This window comes from Myxine glutinosa, chromosome 5 (genome assembly GCF_964187855.1).
Source record: "Myxine glutinosa chromosome 5, kmMyxGlut1.1, whole genome shotgun sequence".
Lineage (NCBI taxonomy): Eukaryota > Metazoa > Chordata > Myxini > Myxiniformes > Myxinidae > Myxine > Myxine glutinosa.
In genome coordinates, this window is record NC_136265.1 from 3320343 (window position 1) to 3345856 (window position 25514).

At 45.9% G+C, this 25514-nt stretch overlaps 1 protein-coding gene across 2 annotated transcripts in view; it reads right to left on the reverse strand.

The window, feature by feature from the left end:
- Positions 1 to 25514, reverse strand: part of SKIC2 (SKI2 subunit of superkiller complex) — an 82694-nt gene that overhangs the window by 43947 nt on the left and 13233 nt on the right. For both annotated transcript variants that reach the window (XM_068117951.2, XM_068117952.2), the window contains exons 8-15: positions 25212 to 25390; positions 21119 to 21313; positions 19195 to 19340; positions 18725 to 18871; positions 18427 to 18511; positions 10665 to 10771; positions 10289 to 10435; positions 9889 to 9985 (exon numbers count right to left, since the gene is read on the reverse strand). In XM_068117951.2, coding sequence (XP_067974052.2) covers positions 9889 to 9985; positions 10289 to 10435; positions 10665 to 10771; positions 18427 to 18511; positions 18725 to 18871; positions 19195 to 19340; positions 21119 to 21313; positions 25212 to 25390 — 1103 coding nt within the window. The remainder of the gene's footprint in view (positions 1 to 9888; positions 9986 to 10288; positions 10436 to 10664; positions 10772 to 18426; positions 18512 to 18724; positions 18872 to 19194; positions 19341 to 21118; positions 21314 to 25211; positions 25391 to 25514) is intronic.

Genomic DNA, 25514 nt, shown 5'->3' on the forward strand with positions numbered 1-25514 from the left:
TCTCTCTCTCTCTCCAAACGAAATGGTTTGGATTTATGCCAGGAAGAGGAACGACAGACGCGCTTTTTATCGTGAGGCAGTTGCAGGAGAAGTACATGGAGAAGAGGAAGACGTTGTTTCTTGGGTTTGTTGATCTGGAGAAAGCATTCGATAGGTTTCCATGCAAAGTATTGACATGGGCATTGAGGAAGTTAGGAGTGGAGGAATGGTTGATCAGAGTAGTGATGGCAATGTACAAAAGAGCGCGCACAGCTGTAAGGACGAAGGACGGGAACAGTGGTGAGTTTGAGGTGAAGGTGGGCGTGCATCAGGGGTCAGTACTAAGTCCACTACTATTTGTAGCTGTGATGGAGGTGCTGGCTCGGAAAGAAAAGGAGGGTTTACCGTGGGAGTTGTTGTATGCAGATGATCTTGTGTCGATTGCGGAAAGTATGGATGGACTGAAGGAGAAGATGAACAAGTGGAAGGAATGTATGGAGACAAAAGGTCTGAAGGGGAATATCGGAAAAACGAAGGTGATGGCAAGTGGTAAAGCATGTGGTGAGGTGGAAAGAACTGGGAAGTGGCCGTGTGCTGTGTGCAGGAAGGGTGTCGGAGTGAATTCCATTCAATGTACAATGTGCGCTGAGTGGGTTCATCAAAAATGTAGTGGTCTGAGAGGGTCATTAACCAGTGTGGCAGCTACATTCAAATGTAAGGTGTGCACAGAGGGAGCTGCAGATGGAGGAAATGTTGAGTTGGATCTTGGAGACGGCGTGAAGCTGGAAGGTGTGAAAACATTTTGTTACCTCGGAGACATGCTGAATGGAGAAGGTGGATCAGACTCGGCAACGGTTGCTCGAGTGAGATGTGCATGGAAGAAGTTTTGGGAACTGAGTGGCGTGCTGACGAGGAGGGGAGTGTCGTTGAAGCTGAAGGGAAAGGTGTATGCTGCATGTGTGAGAAGTGTTAAGATTTATGGGAGTGAGACATGGGTAATGAACGTAGAGCAGCAACGAAGGCTGGAAAGGGTGGAAATGCGAATGGTTCAGTGGATGTGTAGAGTATCGTTGAGAGAGAGGAAGACAAATGATGAATTGCGAAAGATGATGGGAATAGAGCCTGTGATGGATGCTGTGAAGAGAAACAGGTTGAGATGGTTTGGTCATGTGTTGAGGAAGGATGAAAGTGACTGGTTGAGAAGAGTGATGGAAATGAATGTAGAAGGAAGTAGAGGACGGGGAAGACCGAGAAAGACTTGGCTAAAGATGGTGGAAGAAGAAATGCGGGCAAGGGGGTTAACAAGGGGAGATGCAGAAAATAGGGCAAAATGAAGTACATTGTCATGGGGACCGCAAGGCTAACCCCCGCTCTTGCAGGGAAAATGGCCTTAAAATGCCTGTTGTGGTGTTGTCGTCCGTGTCCATCTCCCTCTTCCTCTCCCTCTCCCTCTCCCTCTCCCTCTCCCTCTCCCTCTCTCCCCCCCCCCCCTCCCCCTCCTCTCCTCTCCTCTCCTCTCCTCTCCTCTCCTCTCCTCTCCTCTCTCTCTCTCTCTCTCTCTCTCTCTCTCTCTCTCTCTCTCTCTCTCTCTCTCTCTCTCCCATATTGAGCTCTTCCCTCCACAATTTCAAATGAGTTGCCCACCTGTACCTCATGGTCACTCAATCTACCTCTGCACTTTACAATGCCCATTGAGACCATGATCCCACTATTCACCTGATATTCCTCTTATGCTCTGATGTATTGTATCCGACTGATTCTATGATCTTGTCCTACTGATTTTGACTTTATGTATCTTAACTCTTCACCCCATTGTATGCGTCTATTGACCCTTTAGCCATTGTTATTCTGCTCTTCTAAGGGCCTTGACATCTGTATAAAAATATGGGGGTGAATACACCTTTTAGGGTACTCGCTAGATTATGGATAGTTTTATGCTTTAAATTAAACAAAAACAGTTTTACAAACACTGAACTCTCAAATGTATGGATTTGATACTCAGCATCTGATTGTTAGAGTTGGATTCTATCTTTTGAACAGCGCAATCAGCAAATTATTATATAAGAGGGTAACCCCTCAAACGAGCTCTTCCTGAACGTGAAGCAGGGGTGATCTGCACGCACTCGCGTGGGAGGTGTGGGGTCAGACATTAGACTAACGTTCATGGTGTCGGTCGGTTATCATCCCCATCCTGACATGGAAGCCAACTTTGTGACAGTTCAGTTACCCATTCTCGTTACCATAAACACAAATACATGTTTGACGATGTATGCCCGCATATTACCGTCTTTACTACTTGCAAGATCAAAGATTTTCACGAAGTATATTGGTCGGTCAACTTTGTGATTCTGTCTGTTTGTTTATCAATCGCCTACAGGTCACAATTCCAAACCAATCATCATGAAACTTTACCAAGCTGTAGAGCTCGTCACAACTCAGAAGCCTTTTGAGGTCAAAAGGTTAAAAGTCAACTCGAGGTCAAACCTCTAAAATGAGCAATTTTCTTGTGTAAAGTAATCAATTTGCATCCAATTAACCTTAAAATTCAACAGCATTTGCATAGTGCATCACTGAATTGGGAAACCAGCTATTGTTCAGGTCAAAAGGTTAAAGATCAACTCAAGGTCAAACTTCTAAAATGAGCAATTTTCTTGTGTAAAGTAATCAATTTGCATCCAATTAACCTTAAAATTAAACAGCAATTGCATAGTGCATCACTGAAATGGGAAACCAGCTATTTTTGAGGTCAAAGGTCAACTCAAGGTCAAACTTCTAAAATCAGCAATTTTCATCTGATCTTATTTCATCATCTGACTATCCCTAAACCGAAATTTGATCAAGATGGTCAATTTAAATCTTCATGAAATGGACAATTTGATGTGTCCGTGGAAACTTTTTTGGGGGGAGTGGGGTGTGAATGTTGCAAGTGTCATGCTCTGCATGACGTCTTCTTCTTTAATCTCTCTCCACGTTGCTTTCAGGATCATGGTGGAGCTTCGACACAACTCCATTCATAGTCCAGCGGATAGGTGCTAACAAATGAGCATATTGTGCATTTTATGATAAAAGCATGAAACTTGGCAGACTCGTACTAGACATCATGGGGAACATTTTAAAGATTGGAGGCATTCTGGATCTATCCTGTGTCAACCGTGGCAGCAATTTTTCCAAAATGGCGGCCATCGAAAAATATATATATATAATGTATCGTATGACCAATATAGGTCATTTGATGCTCAAAATAAAGAAAATTTGAACAAAAGGCTTAATAATCATAATGATTCACGATCCTTTCGGGATCACAACATATATTTTCATGAATGGTACATTCACAAAACACACACCATGGTTGGATATATCTACAGAAACACACATAGTGATATATATGTTATATGTTTATGTTTTATGTTATATGTTATATGTTTATATAACATGTTTTATGTGTCGGTTTGTTATATGTTTTATGTTATATGTTTTATGTGTCGGTTTGTCTTTCTGTGTGATTAATGTTCGCTCTTTCACGAGCCTCGACCTTGTATAGAAAAAAAAAAAAAAAAAAATAAAAAAAAAATGTCAAAATATTCTATAATGTTCCTCGATCAAGAAACCAACATCAACAGCTATTTCAGGAGTGTTCATATTTTTGATTTTTGGATATAAACTTTTACTACCTATACTACAGTCTCCAAGATCCAACTCAACATTTCCTCCATCTGCAGCTCCCCCATAACCCCCTTGCCCGCATTCCAACCCTGGTGTTGGGCTAGCGGCTAGGGTGCCGGCTTAGGATCCAAGGATCCTGGGTTCGAATCCCGGTCGATTGCTGAATTAACGCCAGGGGGGTTGACTCAGCCTGTCATCCTTCCGAGGTCGGCTAATTGAGTACCAGTTCACTGGTAATTCCCTGTTTGTCGTTAAAGGCAGCAAAAAGGGTTGGCGTCAGGAAGGGCATCCGGCCGTAAAATATTGCTTCAAAAAGGGGACCGAAAAACAACAACAACCACGGTTCCCGAAAAAGGCCAACCCCCGCTTTGCGGGGAAAAATGGCCTCTAAAGGTGGTTATTTTTTATTTATTTTACTACAGCACGATGATATTGTCGTCCGAATCCCTCCGGTTAATACCAGGGATACCAGGGATCGGAAGACCGAACGGATTTAACGGAGGCGACGACCAAACACGGATTTTGCTATCAACCGCGGGAAGAAGAAGGGAAGAGGAAGAGGTGGCAGCGCTTACCGAGAGCGAACCGACGGCAGCTCCAACCCTGCAGGGAATTAATGAACTCGAACAACAACAACAACAACATGCATTTTAAAGGCCATTTTCCCTACTAGAGCGGGGGTTAGCCTTGCGGTCCCCATGACAATCTTCTCCATTTTGCCCTATTTTCTGCATCTCTCCTTGTTAACCCCCTTGCCCGCATTTCTTCTTCCACCATCTTTAGCCAAGTCTTTCTCGGTCTTCCCCGTCCTCTACTTCCTTCTACATTCATTTCCATCACTCTTCTCAACCAGTCACTTCCATCCTTCCTCAACACATGACCAAACCATCTCAACCTGTTCCTCTTCACAGCATCAATCACAGGCTCTGTTCCCATCAACGTTCGCAATTCATCATTTGTCTTCCTCTCTCTCAACGATACTCCGCACATCCGTCGAACCATTCGCATTTCCACCCTTTCCAACCTTCGTTGCTGCTCTACGTTCATTACCCATGTCTCGCTCCCATAAATCATAACACTTCTCACACATGAAGCATACACCTTTCCCTTCAGCTTCAACAACACTCCCCTCATCATCAGCACGCCACTCAGTTCCCGAAACTTCTTCCATGCACATCTCACTCGAGCAACCGTTGCCGAGTCTGATCCACCTTCTCCATTCAGCATGTCTCCGAGGTAGCAAAATGTTTTCACACCTTCCAGCTTCACGCCGTCTCCAAGATCCAACTCAACATTTCCTCCATCTGCAGCTCCCCCTGTGCACACCTTACATTTGAATGTAGCTGCCACACTGGTTAATGACCCTCTCAGACCACTACATTTTTGATGAACCCACTCAGCGCACATTGTACATTGAATGGCGTTCACTCCGACACCCTTCCTACACACAGCACAGGGCCACTTCCCAGTTCTTTCCACCTCACCACATGCTTTACCACTTGCCATCACCTTCGTCTTTCCGATATTCACCTTCAGACCTTTTGTCTCCATACATTCCTTCCATTTGTTCATCTTTTCCTTCAGTCCATCCATACTTTCCGCAATCAACACCAGATCATCTGCATACAACAACTCCCACGGTAAACCCTCCTTTACGTTCTGAGCCAGCACCTCCATCACAGCTACAAATAGTAGTGGACTTAGTACCGACCCCTGATGCACTCCCACCTTCACGTCAAACTCACCACTGTTCCCGTCCTTCGTCCTTACAGCTGTGCGCGCTCTTTTGTACATTGCCATCACTACTCTGATCAACCATTCCTCCATTCCTAACTTCCTCAATGCCCATGTCAATACTTTGCGTGGAACCCTATCGAATGCTTTCTCCATATCAACAAACCCAAGAAACAACTTCTTCCTCTTCTCCATGTACTTCTCCTGCAACTGCCTCACAATGAAAAGCGCGTCTGTCGTTCCTCTTCCTGGCATAAATTCAAACTGCATTTCGTCGATCTTCACTTTCTTCTTTATCCTCCTCTCCAATACCCTTTCCAATACCTTCATTCCATGCTCCAATAACTTTATCGCTCGTTACGAGCCACACTCCAGAGGGTCACCTTACCCCTTGTATAGAGGGACGAGTGTACTCAATTCCCAATCCACTGGAATGCGGCCTTCTTTCACCACCAGATTACAGATCTCTGTCATTCTCTTCACACCCCAACTTCCTGCTGCCTTCAACATATCTCCCACAACTCCCGTCGGCCCTCCCGCTTTTCTACCCTTCATTGCTTTTATCGCTTCCTCAACTTCCTTCTCAGTTATCTTCTCTGCCGGTCCTAAAACTGGGTTACTCTCCATGTTGCCATCCCGTTCATTCTCTGTATTCAACAGCATTTCCATATATCTTTTCCATCTTCCTTTAATTCCATCTGGGTCGACAACGATTTGTCCCACTTCATCCTTCAAGCAACTCACCCCCATCACATCACACCTCTCTTTCGCTATCTGCTTTGCAATCCTGAATACTGCTTTCTGACCCTCTTCCGAATCCAAGCGTTCTCCGAACATTTTCCTACATGCCTTCTGCGCCTTTGCTACCTCTTTCTTTGCAGCCTTCCTGGCTGCCTTATAACTTTCATGCTCTGCTGTTTCTGCTCCCGTACCCTTCGCCTTCTGCCACTCCTTGAACTTCTTCCTCTTCTCGTCAATCCTCTTTCCAACTTCATCATCCCACCACCATGTTTCTGAGTGCCTCGGTGGTCCTTTTGTCCATCCACATACCTCACCAACGGCTCCCAACAGACTAGCTTTCATTGACATCCAACCACTTTCAAGCTCAACCACATCATCCTCGACCCTACTCAGCCTCTCTTTTAATGCCTCCCTTACTGTCACCTCTTTCAACCTCCACACCTTCATTCTCGGTTGGTACTTCACCCGCCGAGCTCTCCTCGCACCTTTCACCCTTATGTCGCAGACAACCCTAATGAACTCGAACAAACACAAGATTTAATGCACAAAAAGAAACACGTTTATTCCAGAACCCGAGACAATGAAACGCGACGATGAATAAATAATAATCCTAAATTGGGATCCCACACACCTCACTTCAAATACGACACACAGGAATGGATTACGAAAGGAAATGTCTCGTCGTGTACTTGTAAAATGTTCTGTGGGTGCGGCCTTATCTGTCTGTCATGCGGCCCCGTCCGGCTCCAAACTCCGAGTCGATCGCACCCGAGGCCCCAGCACCACTCCAAGCTACAGAAGCACCGAGCACCGCTCCAAGCTCCACGAAGATGGCGAACCAACGACCACCAGGACCTCTCAAGACCAAGAAGGAAAGCGCAGAGACAAGAGACCAGCGAGGAAGCCCAGAGCGAAGAGAGAGAATGTCGTGCCGCGCGTTCTTTTATAACCTTCGGCGGTGACATCAGCCTTGGCGCGCCACCAACCAGTCCCTTCAAGCTTCCCGCCATCCACCGAACCTTCTCCCACCTTCCCTCCAATGAACCACCTCCTCCTCAGTTGCGTCTTTCGCGCCTCCCGCCCTGATTGGCTGGAGGTTCGCGCCTTTCGTGCCAACCAATCACCTATTCCCTGTGGCGTGGTTATAGCTCGTGTCACGCGATGTTGCCAGGCTAGCTGGTGGTGTAGCTGGCGGCGGCCATCCGGCAGTGCCCCGATCTGGCTTCCTGCCCGTCTTCTTCCGAATTTATTGTAAGGGAAGGGAACTAATTAATGTGTGCACGAAAGGGCCTATCTAAGCGTTTATATGTGCATGCATTGCCATAAGTGACAAAGGAATGATTACCAGGTCTGACACACAAGGGGTGTTATCTTATTCCCTACACTATTTAACACCCGAACATCCTGGTATGTTCACAGGTATACTCTTATCCCGACAAACCGCCTAAAAACACAGAAATTACAGGGTAGATTCCCTATCGCGACAGTCGAATACCTACCTATACAGATCTACCTGGCTCTAGATATTCCTTTACCCCCCAGACATAGCACAGCCCCCCCCCCCCCCCCCCCAGAACCATAGCTCCTGCTAGGTTCACTACAGGCACTACCATTCCAGTCTTCACACTTACTGTCTCATACTTAATCAGCCTATGAAATAAATCAGGAGTGCTGTGGGAAGTGAGCCGGAGCTACTTACCTATCCTCCTCAACAAGCTAATCCCGTTAACAGTCATGCAAATATGTACAATGATCTTATACAGACAGGGAGTTTGTAATCAAGTAATCAGCAGAGGTTGGGACACCTGCAGGAATTGTTTGCATCAACTTTCAAGGCTTAATTTACTTACATTGCTGCAGAACAGCTGTAAGTTGTTAACTCATTACTTGTTCCCTGAAGAAGGCTTTTTTCACAATATAACTGTGCAATTTACATTATTTTCCCGTTTTTGCTAACATAAACTTCTTTTTTTTTAACCTCGAGCAGTTTACCGCTTATCTTTATACCATTTCAGGTTATTCACTGGACATTAAACTGTATAAATTTCAATAAAAACTGGAAAAATTGAGATGTTCTAAAACTTTTGACCGGTAGTGTATGTGTAAATCCATTCAAAATTTCACTGTCATTCCCCATTCCCTTGGGAACAAAATTTCATGTTGTTATTTCAAATGTCCCTTCCATGATCCACCATCTTGCTCACGTGATCTTGCTTTGCTGGCCGATCTCTCAAGTGTTAAACGAAGGCCACAAGAAGAACGTGACGTATTTCCGTTTTATTTTTCTACTTCCGGCTTTCTTCAAATTAAGGCTTAATTTCCGTTACGCAATGACAGGAAACAATCCTGAATACACTTTAACTACCTTTAGAGTCGACACCACCACGTAGCTCACATCTCTCAACTAAACAATATAAAAAAACGATCCTTAATAGAGCCAACTGCGCTAACGATACACCTTTCATCACCGACATTTGCATTTACTTAAGCCTTAATTTGAAGAAAGCCGGAAGTAGAAAAATAAAACGGAAATACGTCACAGCTCTCTCTACGCAATGCGTATTTTCATATTATTGCTCTATGCTCGCAAAATAATGATTCTGACGCGATTGACACAGGACAGATCCAGAATGCCTCCAATCTTTAAAATGTTCCACATAAAGTCTAGCATTAGTGTGCCGAGTTTCATGCTTTTATCATAAAGTGCACGATACTTTCACCTATCCGCTAGGCTAGACTATCAGGAGAAAGACGTGAAAAATCAATCAACTTTTACATTAATTACAAGGCCATTTGAGACGATGGGCAGACGTATGCTCTATCTGGAATTTGAACCTGGGTTTCTTACTGTGATCCAACGGTTCACAATGTCCACAGGTCAACCCAGGTTTTTCTTTCCAAACCTGTAGAGAAACGAAAATACAATTTGACCTGAAATTTGAATTCCAACAAGCCTGCTCTCAAAGTCTCTTTCACAAACACATTGACGGTCGCAATCTACTGTTTATCTCTAGTTTCAGTTTTGGTCACCAATGACATCAATACACCTAAACAAAGAAAGCGTCTTCGTGAAAGGAGAGTCGCATAGAGCTCAAACATATTGTAACTTTCAGATTTGTATTAAAATCGATGAATACCTTTAAGGTGAGTTCACAGGAGTTCAAAATGAAAACACAGTATGAAGAGGGAGAGAAATCGTTTGCAGGTAAATCATGAATGAATGAAAATGAATGATCGTTTTAAGGCCATTTTTCCCGCTAGAGCGGGGGTTAGCCTTGCGGGCCCCATGACAATCATGGTTCCCTGTTTTGAGGCAATGTTTTCATGACCGGATGCCCTTCCTGACGCCAACCCTTGGTCACGCTCTTACGATGCGCAGGGATACGGTGTACCTATTCTAAATCGGGGTACACACCGTGATCATTCGTCCCAGCAAGCTGGTACTCAATTTGCCGACCTCGGAAGGATGACAGGCTGAGTCAACGCCCCCGGCGTTAATTCAGCGATCGACCGGGATTCGAACCCAGGATCCTGGGATCCCAAGCCGGCACCCTAACCGCTAAGCCAACACCAGACTCTTACAGGTAAATCATGATTGAAGTATAAATTAAATTAACAAATATAACACAACATTTGATTGAACTACCGATATCTCATAACACAAAAATGATCACGATCATCACGAAACCCAATGGTTAGAACAACACCTGTGTAGTAATAAAAACTGTTGCATTATACCAAGATGTAGCGCGGCAAGTACGGAGGTCATGCCTGTTTGGGTCCACCAAATGCTTGTGGCTGGCGTGCTCCGAACGTCTGCGCACGTTTGCTCATCCGTTCCTTTTTCGCCTCAACTGCTGCATAATACCTGCAGTCAAAAAATATATATACAAAGCCAAAAGGTGTGTAAGTATGGGCCAGGCCACAAGGTGGCACTACCACGGTGGTGCATCGAGCAACGTCTCAAATAATAACGAATATCGAGAGGTATCAGCCCCAGAACGCCAAAAGGCTTGGAAGAAGTGACGACGAGTAAGCACACAAAGCACAGTGTGAATAACACCAGCGGACAAACTAAACGGTCAATGAAAGGTACAACATTTTGGGCGATGTTGTGAACTGAATGAAAGTTGCGATTGGAAGTATCACGTCCATGTGGACAAAACCTGACCCCTTGGTGAGGAAGTTTCCAGAAGAATCAAGAAGTTGAAACAGTTCGTTCTGCGTTTTGGTGCTGTTTCCAGTATAGAGATGGTGTTCCAGGGGAATAGGCCGTTTCTGCGTGCTGATCACGTAGATCTTCTTGCGTTTGGTACGTCTGCGCAATGGAACCTCCGTGTCAATACATGGTGGAATGTGCAACTTTAAGTGGCTTTAAAGGCATAAAACAGGTGAAAGGACTGCACAAGGAGAGGAAATATAACAGCACAACTTAATGCTCCAAAAGTCTTGATTGTCATTCAACGATATGAACAATTGTACAGGAAACTCCAGGTGCAGGTGGAAGCAAACATTCCGAGATGGACAAGGGGACGCCACGTGCTCACCCGACCCAGTCTGCAAACTCCATCGTGTTCGGGACGGTCGCGCTGAGCAGAATGAAACTCACGTGATCAGGTAGCATTATCAGAACTTCTTCCCACACGACACCTCGCTGAAACAAGCACGCGCATGCAACGAGTTTTGTAAACAAAACAGATCATCAATCCATAAAGGTGGGCGCGATTCGGAAAATTTTAAGTCCGCTTACCGCTTATCCGCTCCGCCAGCCCGTGTAGTCCGATTCGCTTATCCGCTTCAGTGGCCGAAAATCTTAGTCCGCTTACCGCTTATCCGCTTCGATTCGATTTTTTAAAAGCGCTTCGACGTTTTTAAAGCGATTTTTGACGTTTCTAAAGGGAATTTAATGCTTTTTAAGCCTAAATAGCCATTTCTAACTACTACAAAGACAAACAAAGCTTTTAAGATCAAAAATATACATTTTTATTGAAATAAAATTTATTCAAAATGTTGTTGTTGTTGTTGACCGCCGGGTTGTGGATGTCGTTGTGCTGGGACTGCTGGTTTGCGTCGCTCGTGTGCCTGTCCCTGGCACTGCCGCTGGGCTGGAGAGTCAGAAATCTCTCCATCTTGACGTTATTGCCGCTCTAGCGTCCAATAAAATATTCAGTTTTCACTTATTATTCACTTAAATAAATATTCACAATTCTAGAGTAACGGCTCAGGCTAACAGCTGATTTGGCGAATCGCGATGCGCTTTAATTTTTCGGTAGTCCGCTTACGCTTATCCGCTTCGGTTTCCGGGGGTTGTTCCGATTCGCTTATCCGCTTCGAAAACGTTAGTCCGCTGCAGCGGATAAGCGGACTTTCGAAGCGGACCGCCCACCGTTGTCAATCCACAATATGCCTTGACTGGTTAAACACTTTCCACATACTTTTACTTCCTCACTAAAGATGTCCAATCACCTTTAATAGTTACATCAATAATAACATTAGCTCAGCGTTTGTCAATGGCTTTTCAGGGCTACGCTGATGTACCAAAGACACAAAGTTTGAAAAGTCGACCTTTTCTGGGCTACACCGATGTACCAAACCACAAAGTTTGAAAAGTCGACCTTTTCTGGGCTACACCGATGTACCAAACCACAAAGTTTGAAAAGTCGACCTTTTCTGGGCTACACCGATGTACCAAACCACAAAGTTTGAAAAGTCGACCTTTTTGGGGCTACACCGATATACCAAACCACAAAGTTTGAAAAGTCGACCTTTTCTGGGCTACCAAAGCACATTTGGAAAAGTCGACCTTTTTGGGGCAACACTGATGTACCAAAGCACGAAGTTTGAAAAGTCGACCTTTTCTGGGCTACACCGATGTACCAAAGCACATTTTGAAAAGTCGACCTTTTCTGGGCTACACCGATGTACCAAAGCACAAAATTTGAAAAGTCGACCTTTTTGAGGATACGCCAATGTACCAAAGTACATTTTGAAAAGTCGACCTTTTTGGGGCTACGCCGATGTACCAAAGCACATTTTGAAAAGTCGACCTTTTTGGGGCTACGCCGATGTACCCCTCCAAATCTTCCCCATCACCCATCCCTTTCAAATCTCCCCCCTTGCCCCCTCCCTCCTAAACTACCCCCTCACCCCTCCCCGCCAAGACGCCCCCTCGCCCCTCCCCTCCTAGACTCCTGCCTCACCCCTCCCCTCCAAATCTCCCCCATATCCCATCCCTTTCAAATCCCTCCCCTTGTCCCTTCCCTCCCAAACTCCCCCCTCACCCCTCCCCTTCAAATCTCCCCACCCTCATTGCTTCTCAATTTCCCCCCTCTCACTCCCCCTCTTCAAAGCGTCCTCCCCGCTTCTTCCCCCTCCAAACTCTCACCTCCATCTCCCCCAACCTTCTGCCTCGCCCTTCCCCCTCCTCAAATAACACCTCATTGTGGCTCACCCAATCACCATCAAACCTTTTGTCCGCCCCATCCTTCCCTTTCTCCGAGCTATTCTGAAATCTCTGACACACCTTCATCAGCTCTCCCTACCTCTTCCACCTCTTCCACATCTTACCCTACCCCTCCTCCCCCCTGTTCTGTATCTGATGCTCCCCCTTCCTCTTCATTAACGGTATGGACCTCAAACATCCGGGGCCTTCGTTCAAACTTAACTGATCTCTCCATACAGGTTGCTTCTGTCAAACCAGACGTGATCTGCTTAACAGAAACTTTCCTCCTTTATGATGTCTCTGATTCCATAGTATCTCTCCCGGGCTACTCCCTCCTCCGGTATGATAGACCTGAGCCTCGTCCTGGAGGCGGGGTTGCTATCTTTATCAAAAACTCTCTTCCTCACTCGCCCTGCACTGCACTCTCTCCACCTCACCCCCAGGAATACCTCTGGCTACGGCTTCCCCTTCGCTCCCACCTCTTGTTCATATGTGTGTTGTACCGTCCACCAAACAGTGATGACTCCATCAACATCTCGCTGTCTGATGATATGGACCAACTTCTATCTACTCATCCCAACTCTCTCTTCCTCATATGTGGTGATTTCAACTGTCATCATGCCAGTTGGCTGGGTGTGGGTACCTCTCTCACCAGCCATGGCTCCTCAGCAAAGGACTTCTGCGACTCACTGGGACTGACACAATCTGTCAATTTCCCGACCCGGATCTCAGTCAACGGAACATCTTCTCTTCTGGACTTGATTATGACTAACTTCCCTGAAAATGTCTGCTGCTCTTCTTCTGCTCCGATCGGATCATCTGATCATGTCCTTGTTAAAGTGGACATCTCTCTGACCATCCTCAGGGAGCCTGCTCAGCGTCGACGAGTCTGGCATTTCACTCAGGCCAACTGGCACGGTCTTCAAGCAGCCATCAATCATCTGGACTGGTCTCCCATCTCTACCACCTCTGACATCAACTCATCCTGGGAATTCTTCCAAAGTAAATTGCTCTCTCTCATGCACAGATTTATCCCATCTCGTCTTCAGTTGTCATACCCTTCCTCCCGTCCATGGTACACGGAATCTTGTGGTGAGGCTGTTGCCCAGAAACAACTTGCCTTCGTCTCCTGGAAAGCAAATCCAACGGAAGGAAATCTCATTTCCTTTCACAAAGCCCGAAACAAGTGTGTGTCCACCCTCAGGAGAGCCAGGAAACAATATCTCTCCGTTCTCAAGACCGAACTCTCTTATCTGTCTCCCTCTTCCAAATCCTGGTGGCGTCTGGTCAAATCCGTTTCTGGTGTTTGTTCCCCCTCCATCCCCTCCCTTACCTCAAACGGCTACACAGCTGACTCCGCACGTGAAAAAGCTGAATGCCTCAACTCTGTGTTTGCCTCTAAATCTTGTGTCCCGAACCCATCCCTCTCTGTACCCACCATACCCAGTCATACCCTGCTGCTCCTGGACTCCGTGTCCTTTCCTCCTGACAAGGTGGAAAAGTTTCTGTCAACCCTCGACTCTGATTCTGCAACTGGACCCGACGGCATCAGCCCACGGGTCCTAAAATCCTGCTCTGCTGCTCTATCTCACCCTCTCTCTGTTCTCTTCACCCTCTCTTTTGCTCAAGGTCAACTGCCATCTGCTTGGAAATCAGCCAACATCACCGCTTTGCACAAAAAAGGTGCAAAAACAGATCCTAGCAACTACAGACCAATCAGCCTTCTCCCAATTATCAGCAAAGTCATGGAATCCATCATTGCTTCGGATATGAAATCTTTCCTCTTCTCCAATGGCTTGATCTCTGATCATCAATTTGGTTTCAGACCAGGTCACTCTACTCTGGACATGCTGCTTCTGCTGTCTCAACAATGGATGGAGGTCCTCAATGCCAAACAGGAAATTAGAGCTGTCTCCCTCGACATATCACGTGCCTTCGACACGGTCTGGCACCCCGCTCTGCTCACCAAACTCTCCTCCTTTGGTATCCATGGAAATCTCCATGCATGGCTGGCGGACTTCCTCTCTAGTCGTCGTCAACATGTGGCCCTGAATGGGTTTCTCTCATCTCCTCTTCCTGTTCAGGCTGGAGTTCCCCAAGGCAGTGTTCTGGGCCCCGTGCTTTTTCTGGTCTTCATCAATGATCTCTCTGACTCTCTCGAAAATCCTCTCTATCTCTTTGCTGATGACTCCACTCTCTGCCGCTCCATTCCTCTTCCCTCAGATCGGCAATCTGCTGCCTCCTCACTCTCTGAAGACCTGGACAAAATCACAGACTGGTCAAACAAGTGGAACATGTCTTTCAATCCTGACAAATCTCACACTCTTACTATGTCTCTCCGAAAAGATCGACTGGACAACCCTCCCATCTACTTTCTCAACAATCCTCTCCAAGAAGTTCTGTCGCTCAAGATTTTGGGTCTCACTATCTGCCATGATCTTTCTTGGGAAAACCACATTTCCAAGCTGGCCTCCAAAGCCAGTCGCCGACTGGGCATCCTCCGTCGTGCGAAGTCCTTCCTCGGCACACCTGAGCTCCTCACCACATACAAGGCTTTCATCCGCAGCTCAATGGAATACTGTTCTCCCCTATGGGCCGGTGCTCCTGCCTCACACCTAGCTCGGCTTCACGCTGTTGAAACCAAAGCTTTCAGAATTATTGGAATCTCCCGCGATGAAGCTATCTCTGAGGGCCTTTCACTCACTCACCGCAGGCAGGTAGGTGGTCTTTCTGTCTTCTACCGACTCCTCTCCGGCCTTGCACCCCCAGCTCTCTCTGTGCTCTGTCCCCCAAATATTCCTACAGGTCGCACAAGATCTGCCAGCAACCCTCTGATGGTTAAACTGCCGAAATCTCGGCTCTCTGCTCACCTTCACTCTTTCATTCCTCTTTTCTCCCGCCTCTGGAACAAACTCCCTCACTCCCTTCAATCCCACTCCTCCCTCCAGGTCTTTAAAACAGCTGTTCACCACCATCTCTTATCTTCCCCCATCCAAAACCTTGATCTTTTCTACCCCCGCTAATTCACCCCAGATCCACCTTGTTTGAAATTCCAACTTCTTTCCTGGAAGTCCTGGCAGTGTCCATATGTTTTATACCTCTCCCACCGCCCCCTTCCCATGCCCCCCCCCCCCCAAAGCCCTCGCCCTCTCTCAGATCTCTCGATGTCTCCATGTCTCTCGGTCCCTGCTCTCAAATGTTGTGTTTGTGTCCTTCCCCCTCTCTCCCCATCTTGTCTACCGCTCCCGATGTTATATGTTTTATGTGTCGGTTTGTCTTTGTGTGTGATTAATGTTCGCTCTTTCACGAGCCTCGATCTTGTATACAACAAAAAAAAAAAAAGAAAAAAAAAGCACATTTTGAAAAGTCGACCTTTTTGGGGCAACACTGATGTACCAAAGCACATTTTGAAAAGTCGACCTTTTTGGGGCTACGCCGATGTACCGAAGCACATTTTGAAAAGTCGACCTTTTTGGGGCTACGCTGATGTACCAAAGACATGAAGTTTGAAAAGTCGTCCTTTTCGGGGCTACGCTTATGTACCGAAGACAAGAAGCTTGAAAAGTCGACCTTTTTGGGGCTATACCGATGTACCAAAGCACGAAGTTTGAAAAGTCGACCTTTTTGGGGCTACGCCGATGTACCGAAGCACAGTTTGAAAAGTCGACCTTTTCTGGGCTACACCGATGTACCAAAGCACAAAGTTTGAAAAGTCGACCTTTTTGGGGCAACACCGATGTACCAAAGCACGAAGTTTGAAAAGTCGACCTTTTTGGGGCTACGCTGATGTACCGAAGACACGAAGTTTGAAAAGTCATCCTTTTCAGGGCTACGCTGATGTACCAAAGCACGAAAATTGAAAAGTCGACCTTTTCTGGGCTACGCCGATGTACCAAAGCACGAAGTTTGAAAAGTCGACCTTTTTAGGGCTATGTCGATGTACCGAAACACGAAGATTGAAAAGTCGACCTTTTCGGGGCTACACCAATGTACCGAAGACACGAAGTATGAAAAGTCGACCTTTTTGGGGCTACGCTGATGTACCGAAGACAAGAAGTTTGAAAAGTCGACCTTTTCGGGGCTACGCTGATGTACCAAAGCACGAAGTTTGAAAAGTCGACCTTTTTGGGGCTACGCCGATGTACCGAAGCACAGTTTGAAAAGTCGACCTTTTCTGGGCTACACCGATGTACCAAAGCACGAAGTTTGAAAAGTCGACCTTTTTGGGGCAACACCGATGTACCAAAGCACGAAGTTTGAAAAGCCGACCTTTTTGGGGCTACGTCGATGGACCAAAGCACAAAGTTTGAAAAGTCGACCTTTTCAGGGCGACGCCGATGGACCAAAGCACAAAGTTTGAAAAGCCGACCTTTTCGGGGCGACGCCGATGCACCAAAGACACAAACTTTGAGAAGTCGACCTTTTTGGGGCTACACCAATGTACCGAAGACACGAAGTATGAAAAGTCGACCTTTTTGGGGCTACGCTGATGTACCCAAGCACAGTTTGAAAAGTCGACCTTTTTGGGGCTGCGTCGATGGACCAAAGCACGAAGTTTGAAAAATCGACCTTTTCGGGGCTACGCCAATGTACCAAAGCACGAAGTTTGAAAAGCCGACCTTTTCAGGGCTAAGCCAATGTACCAAAGCACGAAGTTTGAAAAGCCGACCTTTTCGGGGCTACGTCGATGGACCAAAGCACAAAGTTTGAAAAGTCGACCTTTTCGGGGCTACGCCAATGTACCAAAGCATGAAGTTTGAAAAGCCGACCTTTTCGGGGCTACGTCGATGGACCAAAGCACAAAGTTTGAAAAGTCGACCTTTTCTGGGCTACGCCGATGTACCAAAGCACAAAGTTTGAAAAGTCAACCTTTTTGGGGCTACGCTGATGAACCGAAGCACAGTTTGAAAAGTCTTGTCAAACAACCATTTCCTCCTTTTTATGTTTGTCCAGGTTTAAACATTAATTTGTGTGCCATTACAGCGTGACCACCAAGCATAAACCAGAACAGCACTCGGTAAAGTGCATACCTCCACCAGGTTGAACAGATTTTTTTGTAAACTAAGTCGAGGCTCGTGTGAGACCTAACATATAAAACATATCAAGGGAGCGGGAGACAAGAGGGACAGAGAGATGGAAGTACAACAACAGTAGAGAACAGCGACATCGGGAGATCTGTGGAAGGGAGAAGGCTGAGGCAGGGAACGCAGGGTAAACAAGATGGACACTTCGAGGACTTTCAGGAAAGAAAACAGAATATGAAGGAGGAGGATTTGGGGTGGATTAACGGGGGTAGAAAAGATGAAGGTTTTGGATGGGGGAAGATAAGAGATGGTGGTGAACAGCTGTTTTAAAGACCTGGAGGGAGGAGTGGGATTGAAGAGAGTGAGGCAGTTTGTTCCAGAGGCGGAAAAAAGAGGAATGAAGGAGTGAAGGTGAGTCTTGATCCCACTGTTTATGTTTTGTATCCCACTAATAAGCCGGATCTGCATCCAGGCCTGAACCACAATCCAATCGGCTTGATCTTGTCACTTACCCAAACCATCAACCTAGTTTCGTTTGAATCCATCCAAAACTTTTAGAGATATTGTGCTATATATCGTTTATAGCCCCATTTCTCTGTGGTGAAGAATCACTTTAAACTTGCAGTATCTGGATCCGGATTCAGACCTTCACCTCACCAAAAATTCATTCTCTCACACCCAAACTGTCCACCAAATGTCGTCCAAATCCGGCCATAACCTTTTGAGATATTATGCTCACAGACAGACAGACACACAGACAGACAGACTGACAGACAGGAGTGAAAACTTAACCTCCATCCACTTTTGGGGGCGGGGGTAAAAATGAAACGGGGCCTCTCAAACCTCGGCATCATTGATGTAATGGACCTCATCAAAGATCACCCACTCCAAGTCTCTGATGACGTCCGAACCGTTGTACAACATCGATCTGCGGAAGGAAACATTTATTCCGGATTGATTACGAGACTCAACACCGAAGTATAAGGTAACGTCGTACAGATCGCCGAGTTGAAGTCATTCACACGTTTCCCTCAGCTGCAACTACCCACGAATGCTTAAGATCCATAACATAAAACTGCTGCATGTTGCTTGTTAAGCAAATATCATGTCAAGCACTCGACAAAGAACATTTTATAATCACCGGAGGATCTCTGTGGTCATGATGAGACAGGTAGCCTCGGGATGGAGCTGCACGTCTCCGGTCAGTAGGCCCACATCACCAAACGTGTCTTTGAAATCGCGAAACTTCTGGTTGGACAGCGCTTTGATCGGAGAGGTGTATACCACGCTGGCAGGGATGAAGGGGGAACGGGGAAAAGGTGAAAATGAGGTGCAGGTGGACAGGATACAAGAAAGAATATCAATAATACTTCAAACGGTGAGACGGGCAAAAGAGGAAGCCCAGGTACACATGATTATTATTACAACCATAAACAAATTGAGGAGGGATCGTCTTCCACCATTTAAAAAGAGTGCCCACAGGATCCTCGCCCTCCTGGTGACAGACAGATAAGACCGACCACCGGGGCCTATACCAACATCCTCACTTTCAACCCCTCATGCGCAAGCTAGAAAATGGAGTTAAGGAGGGTTACTGGTCACGTCAACTACCGGGTCATGTGATGCTGTGATAGGGCAACCGCGTATTCGGCCACAACCGTCTTTCCGGCCGATGTGTGCGCAGCAACGAACACGGACTCGTGGTTTTCCAGGTGCAAGATGGCCTGCTTCTGGAACGAGTCCAATTCAAACGGCCACTGCAACAAACAACAACAGGCATTTTAAGGCCATTTTCCCTGCAAGAGCAGGGGTTAGCCAAACGGCCACTGCACAACGCACAAACGGCCAGACACACGTGTGACTGCCCGATTTGGGTACACTCTGACCGCAAGGTAAAGTATTACAATATCTAACCACAATAGGCTGACCTGTACAATGACATGAATACAATTACTGGGTGTGTACCGGCGTCACATGTATTTGTATTCATCGAGATGCCCGAATGATCCTTGCGGTTTCTTCGAAAACCTTCAAGAATGACAACGTGCCGGATGGTAAAGGTGTTTGCACTCTTCACGAGCGCAGAAATCCGACTACATGAACCGAACAGACTGGGAGAGGAACTTCGTTTGGGTCTACCATCAAAAGTGAAACGAAACGTGCTCTGCACGCACGCAGTACGCTGCGGCCTACTCCTTACAACGGGCCATCAATTAGTCACACGAGTGGCAATGGGGGTGATCGTGTATGAATGAATCATGATTGTTATATTTATTGCATTTTGTGGAAATATAAAAGTTTTAAAGTCCATTGTACACCTCTCCTTTCCCATACCATCTCCAAATGCTGCATGACGTCATTGCCGGGCACCGAAGGGCGCTGAAAGGGAGTACTCAGTTTTCACTCCGGTTGTTTGTTTTCTTGTTTGTTTGTTTGTTTGTCCGGGCGATAACTCAGCCATCCTTTGAGCTAGGAAGCTGAAATTTGGGCACAATCGTGAGAAAGTGCTTTGGCAAAAACAATGTTATTTGTTTTTGATTAATCAATTAATTGATTAGTTACTTAATTATTATCGATTAATTAAGTACTTATTTATTTCCTTTCTCATGTGGGCATTATCTCAGCACAAATATCAGGCTAGGAAGCCGATATTTGGTCGTGACAATGACCGTGACTTGGCTGTAAAGAGTATTTTTGATTTATTGATTAATCAATTAATCGACTAATTATTTAATTATTCGATTAATGACTTCTTTTTTTTAAGGTTACAGATTCGGATGAAACAGTTGTGGTTTAGGTATTCCAGTTGAGCCAATTGATAAATAATTTAATTATTTTACGAATACTATTTATTTATTTTAATTATGAATCACATTTCTTTTCTTTCTCATCTGGGCAATAGCTCAGGCACCTTTTGAGCTAGGAAGCTGATATTCGGACATGACAGCGACCAAGTATTGTGGCTATAAAGGATATTTTTGATTTATGGATTAATCAATTAATTATTTAATTTTTGATTGATTAATTCATTTTCAAAAAGTTACAGCTTCGGATGAAACACTGGTGGTTGAGGTAGCTATTAGCTAATTGATTAAGAAATTATTTTACGATTATTATTTATCGATTTTAATTACACAATTAATCAATCAATTATTGTACACCTCTTCCTCCCAATACCGTCTCGATGTGCTGCACAGCGGTATTGCCGGGTGCCAAATGCGCCCCGGCAATGCCGTGCTGGAGGATGTTATTTATTTACTTGGCATGGGGGCGGTGTACTTTGAATGTAATGTACTTGTTTCTGCTTTTGTTTTGCCATCTTTTGAGTTGTTTTCAGGCTAGGACTTGGCATGATCCCAGGAAATGGAGCCAGAAGGTATACCTGCTTTTTGGTAGTACTCAGACTCAAATTAAGACTTGTCCAGCTGACTAGTCTCTCCAGCCATCTCCAAGTTTTACACCTGTTCAGAACACTGGGATTTACACCTGTTTACCTGTATCAAAAGAAAACCGTTTTCTAATTCACAACACATACTGTGAACGCAGGTTTAGGGACTCGCTGGTGAAAATCGACCACAGGAGCAGACGTGTCCACAGGAATGGCCCATTGCTCTGGAGGTTCTTCGACGGAGACCGCATCCCCCTTCGCCTCACCGACCGATGGCGTCACCTTCCCCACTGAAGGCATCGCCTCATGTTCTTTGGTTTGCACTTGTGCAGTTTCCATCACCTGTATCAATAATACTGTTACGTTTATGGGGGTAGGTCATGAAATACCTCAGTCCAGTTAGAAATGTATAGATTACCATGCTCCGAATGTCGTGTAAGAACACCTTGATGTAAATAAGTCAGCCCACATGTCCGGTAAGATCGTATATGTGTCTCCATGCGAGGGGTGGAGCTATTCTAATTAGTTAGGGGAGAAGGTAACTTTCCCTGTATGATCCGGACATTCGTTTTTCCCTTCGTTCCTTATGCCACACGCAAAACCAGCCAGGCGATCAGCGCTTAAATTAAACTAGAGAGGTTCCAGGGAACCTGAACTCAACTGGTCTATATCAATACGGTTAGAATATGCATAATAGAACCACAAACTATATAGTTTATATGTGCTAAAAATATATGACAAAAATTGATTTTTCAATATGGCCGCCCTGTCGCGCCCATTTTTGGGCGTGCAACGCCCAAATGCAATCCCAAACTAGTTTATGTCTTAAATATGCTGCAAAACAGGTTTAATCAAATTTAATCAATATTTGTGACTTTTAGAGCGTAGACGTCGAATTGTTTACAGACGACAGACAGACGACGGACACTGGGTGTCGACAAAAACTCAGCTGGACATAGTCCAGTTGAGTTAATAAACCACACAATCACCAACCGGATCCGGACATTCGACTACCCACCGACACCACCAGCCGAGTTATCGCAAGGAGGGCCGTGGGGGCCCGCCCCTAGAGGTGATGATTGGTTGTGGCCGTGCAGCGATGCGATGGCGCTTGCTGATTGGTGCACACGTGACGTCATCACAGAACGTTCCAGCACGAGGGACAAAAAGGCAGAGCTCCACCATTTTCGCTATCTTGGTGGTCAGATTTTCAGATTTTCTCATTCTCTCTTTCATTCTCTCTCTCTCTCTCAGTCTCTCTCTCTCTCTCTCATTCTCTCTCTCTCTCTCATTCATTAATTCATTCATTCCACATTCATTCTCTCTCTCTCTCTCTGGCTAGGTGGAAGGACGCATCCTACTCTCTGATCCCGGTGGTGCTGGCTTCGTGACGGCTGTGTTCCATGGTGCGTGCGCTTGAGAGACCTCTGCACTTTCTGGAGCGTGGGACCGCAGAGGAGAGAGCTTTGGCTGCCTCGCATGGGCGGCTGGCGGCAGCGCGAGTTCGCGCCATTGTGCGTTTCCCGTGCAAGGACTCAGGGACCCGTTCGGCGGCCGGCGGGGTTCAGGGACCACTTGAGGAGACCAGAGCGGAGTAGCAGGCAGATGCACCACACACATTTTAACTTTCATTTAATCCTCCATGTGTCCGTATTTGAGTCCGCATTGAGGGTCCCTCGGTTAGGAATTTAGGTTACTGTGCATTCATTTTCGTTGCCTGCATTATTTTATTAAACCCTTTATTTGTTGAATTTCAATTCCTCGTCTTGTCCGTTTATTAACTCAACTGGACTATATCCAGCTGAGTTTTTGTCGACACCCAGTGTCCGTCGTCCGTAAACAATTTGACGTCTACGCTCTAGAAGTCACAAATATTGATCAAATTTGATGAAACTTGTTATGCAGCATCTTTAAGACATAAACTAGTTTGGGATTGCATTTGGGCGTCGCACGCCCAAAAATGGTCGCGGCAGGGCGGCCATATTGAAAAATCAATTTTTGTCAATCTGGTACTTTCTAATGTAGCTAGAAGGCTGAAACTTGGTGTGTAGACAGTATGTAACAAACCTCAACACATATAATACATTCAAGTCTGAAATCTGAGAAAAGTAATTGCAGTTTTACTTTTCATGCCTCACTTAAAACTCTATTTTTTCTAGTTTCCTGTTTAAACATGAGATACCTTCAACGTTACTGTACCTCTTTAGCACATATAAACTATACTACTCAAAAGAAGTCAAGGGTCAAAAATATTTGTGCATATAAATATGAGCTAACGAGCTAAAATGGTGACGATGAATGACAAAATAATTCTTTGATGGCTCAAGAACAGAAAACACAAAACAAAAACTTTTGATTAGACACTAGTTTATTACCCTGATGAAAAAAAGTCATGCACCCCCCAAAATGATGTTCACACAAGTCGCAGAAGCTTCAGTAACTGGTGTAGCCACCGTCAGCATTCACACATTCTTGACAACTTTGGCGCATGCTGTTCATCAGGCGTTGGAAATAACGTTGAGGCATCGCTTGCCATTCTGCGACTAATCGCTGAGCCAGTTGCCGGAGGTTGACGGCAGGGACGTGATGTGATCGAACTCGCCGCCCTAGTTCATCCCACGCATGCTCAATGGGTGACAAGTCAGGTGAATATGCAGGCCAATCCATGTGCTGAACGTTCTGCTGCTGCAGGAAGTCGGTCACCACCCTGGCACGATGAGGTCTTGCGTTGTCTTCCTGGAACCAAGCTCCTGGTCCAATCCGTTGCAGAAGTGGAATTACCAGAGGTTGAACAATCTCGTTGAGATAACGCTGACCAGTCAAATTTCCGTTGACGAGGTACAGAGGGGTTCTGTGGTTCATGGATATCCCCACCCACACCATCACACTTCCTCCTCCAAATGGTAGACGTTGAACAACGTTGAGATAAGCAAATCTCTCTCCTTGATGACGATAAACACGAGCCCGGCCATCATTGAACTGGAGCGAGAAACGTGACTCATCTGTGAACATTGTCTCTGCCCACTGACCACGGTTCCACCGGATATGACGTCTGCACCAATCTCGGCGAGCCCTTCTGTGACGGTCAAGTAGCAGTGGTTGGACTGCAGGACGCCGGCATCGCAAACCTCGGTCTCGCAGACGATTCCTAATGGTCTGGTCGGACACGTTGGTGCCTCTGGCAGCTCCGAGTTGATCCCGAAGATGCCGTGCGGTAACAAAGCGCTGTCGCAACGCCGTTATCATCAGGAAGCGGTCTTCTCGTGCTGTTGTTGATCAGGGTCTTCCAGAACGGGGGCGATTCTGAACAGCATTAGTTGTCCTGAACCTCTGCCAGAGTCTGCCGATCACGCCTTGGCTTACATTTAGACGCTGAGCCACAGTTCTCTGAGTTTGTCCATCTTGTAGCCAGCCAATGGCCCTTCCCCTGTCTTGGATGCTGAGTTGTCGTCGAACCATCTTCAAATTTCAAGTGATTATGAATGGAAAATGCTCAGCCATTTTATTGCTAAAATTGGCATGCATGGAATGACACTCATGCAAAACACGTGCAAATGGTGCATGAGGTGTCACAATGGGTGTTTCGAGGCAGTTTGTCAGTTTAGTCTGACTAAGTTCGTGCTTCAAATCCATGAAAAGGAAATCTGGGTTAACTTAAAAAGTTTCTAAAGATAAGTGCAATGATTGCATGTCCCACAATAACGTGATGTCTATAGTCTAAATGACAACCCAAAGGGCGATATTCTAACCCTATCTGGCTTAAAAAGACACTTACAAAAATGATCAAAAAATTTCCTTTGACCCTTAAATTCTTTTGAGTAGTATATATAGTTTGTGGTTCTATTATGCATATTCTAACCATATTGATATAGACCAGTTGAGTTCAGGTTCCCTGGAACCTCTAGTTTGTTGTGGGAATCGGATAACCCCTGTGCCGCGTCCATCCGTACAGGTAAGCTCTAGCTGCCCTTCACTACCCTCCCCCCCCCCCACCCCCCCCCCCCGCGCGTGCTGAAGAGATAACATCGACATAGTTTGAGTATCCGCCTCGGAGTTGAAGCTCGGTTGGCCATCTGTCACCCAGGTGTGTTAATCCCGGCGGTGAACGTGACAATACTTTGCAAACATGCAACACTCATGCAATGATCACCAACCTGATGATTGGGAAACCATGATGTGACATTAATGTTCAAAGAATCATGTTTTATAGCAGAGTATCTGAAATGTAGAAGGTGAGAACCTCAGTCTGAAGTTCCTCTAGGCCCTGAACCAGTGCTGGAGTAGGAGGTACAGACATTGGTTTTCCAGCATCAACAGCCTTGTTCATCTGTGCAGGTTCTTCCTCCCAAGAGTCAAAGTCGTCAAAGTAATCTTGTAAATTTGCCAGACTCAAGACGCCGACAACTTCACCTGTAACTGCTGTTTGAGAGGGTAAGAGATTATTAGGGGAGTGATGGGGGAGGTTAGGATCGCATTAGGAATCCATATACATCCCATAAGATGTCATTACACGTTTCCCCCCTTACCCTTGCACTTCACATTG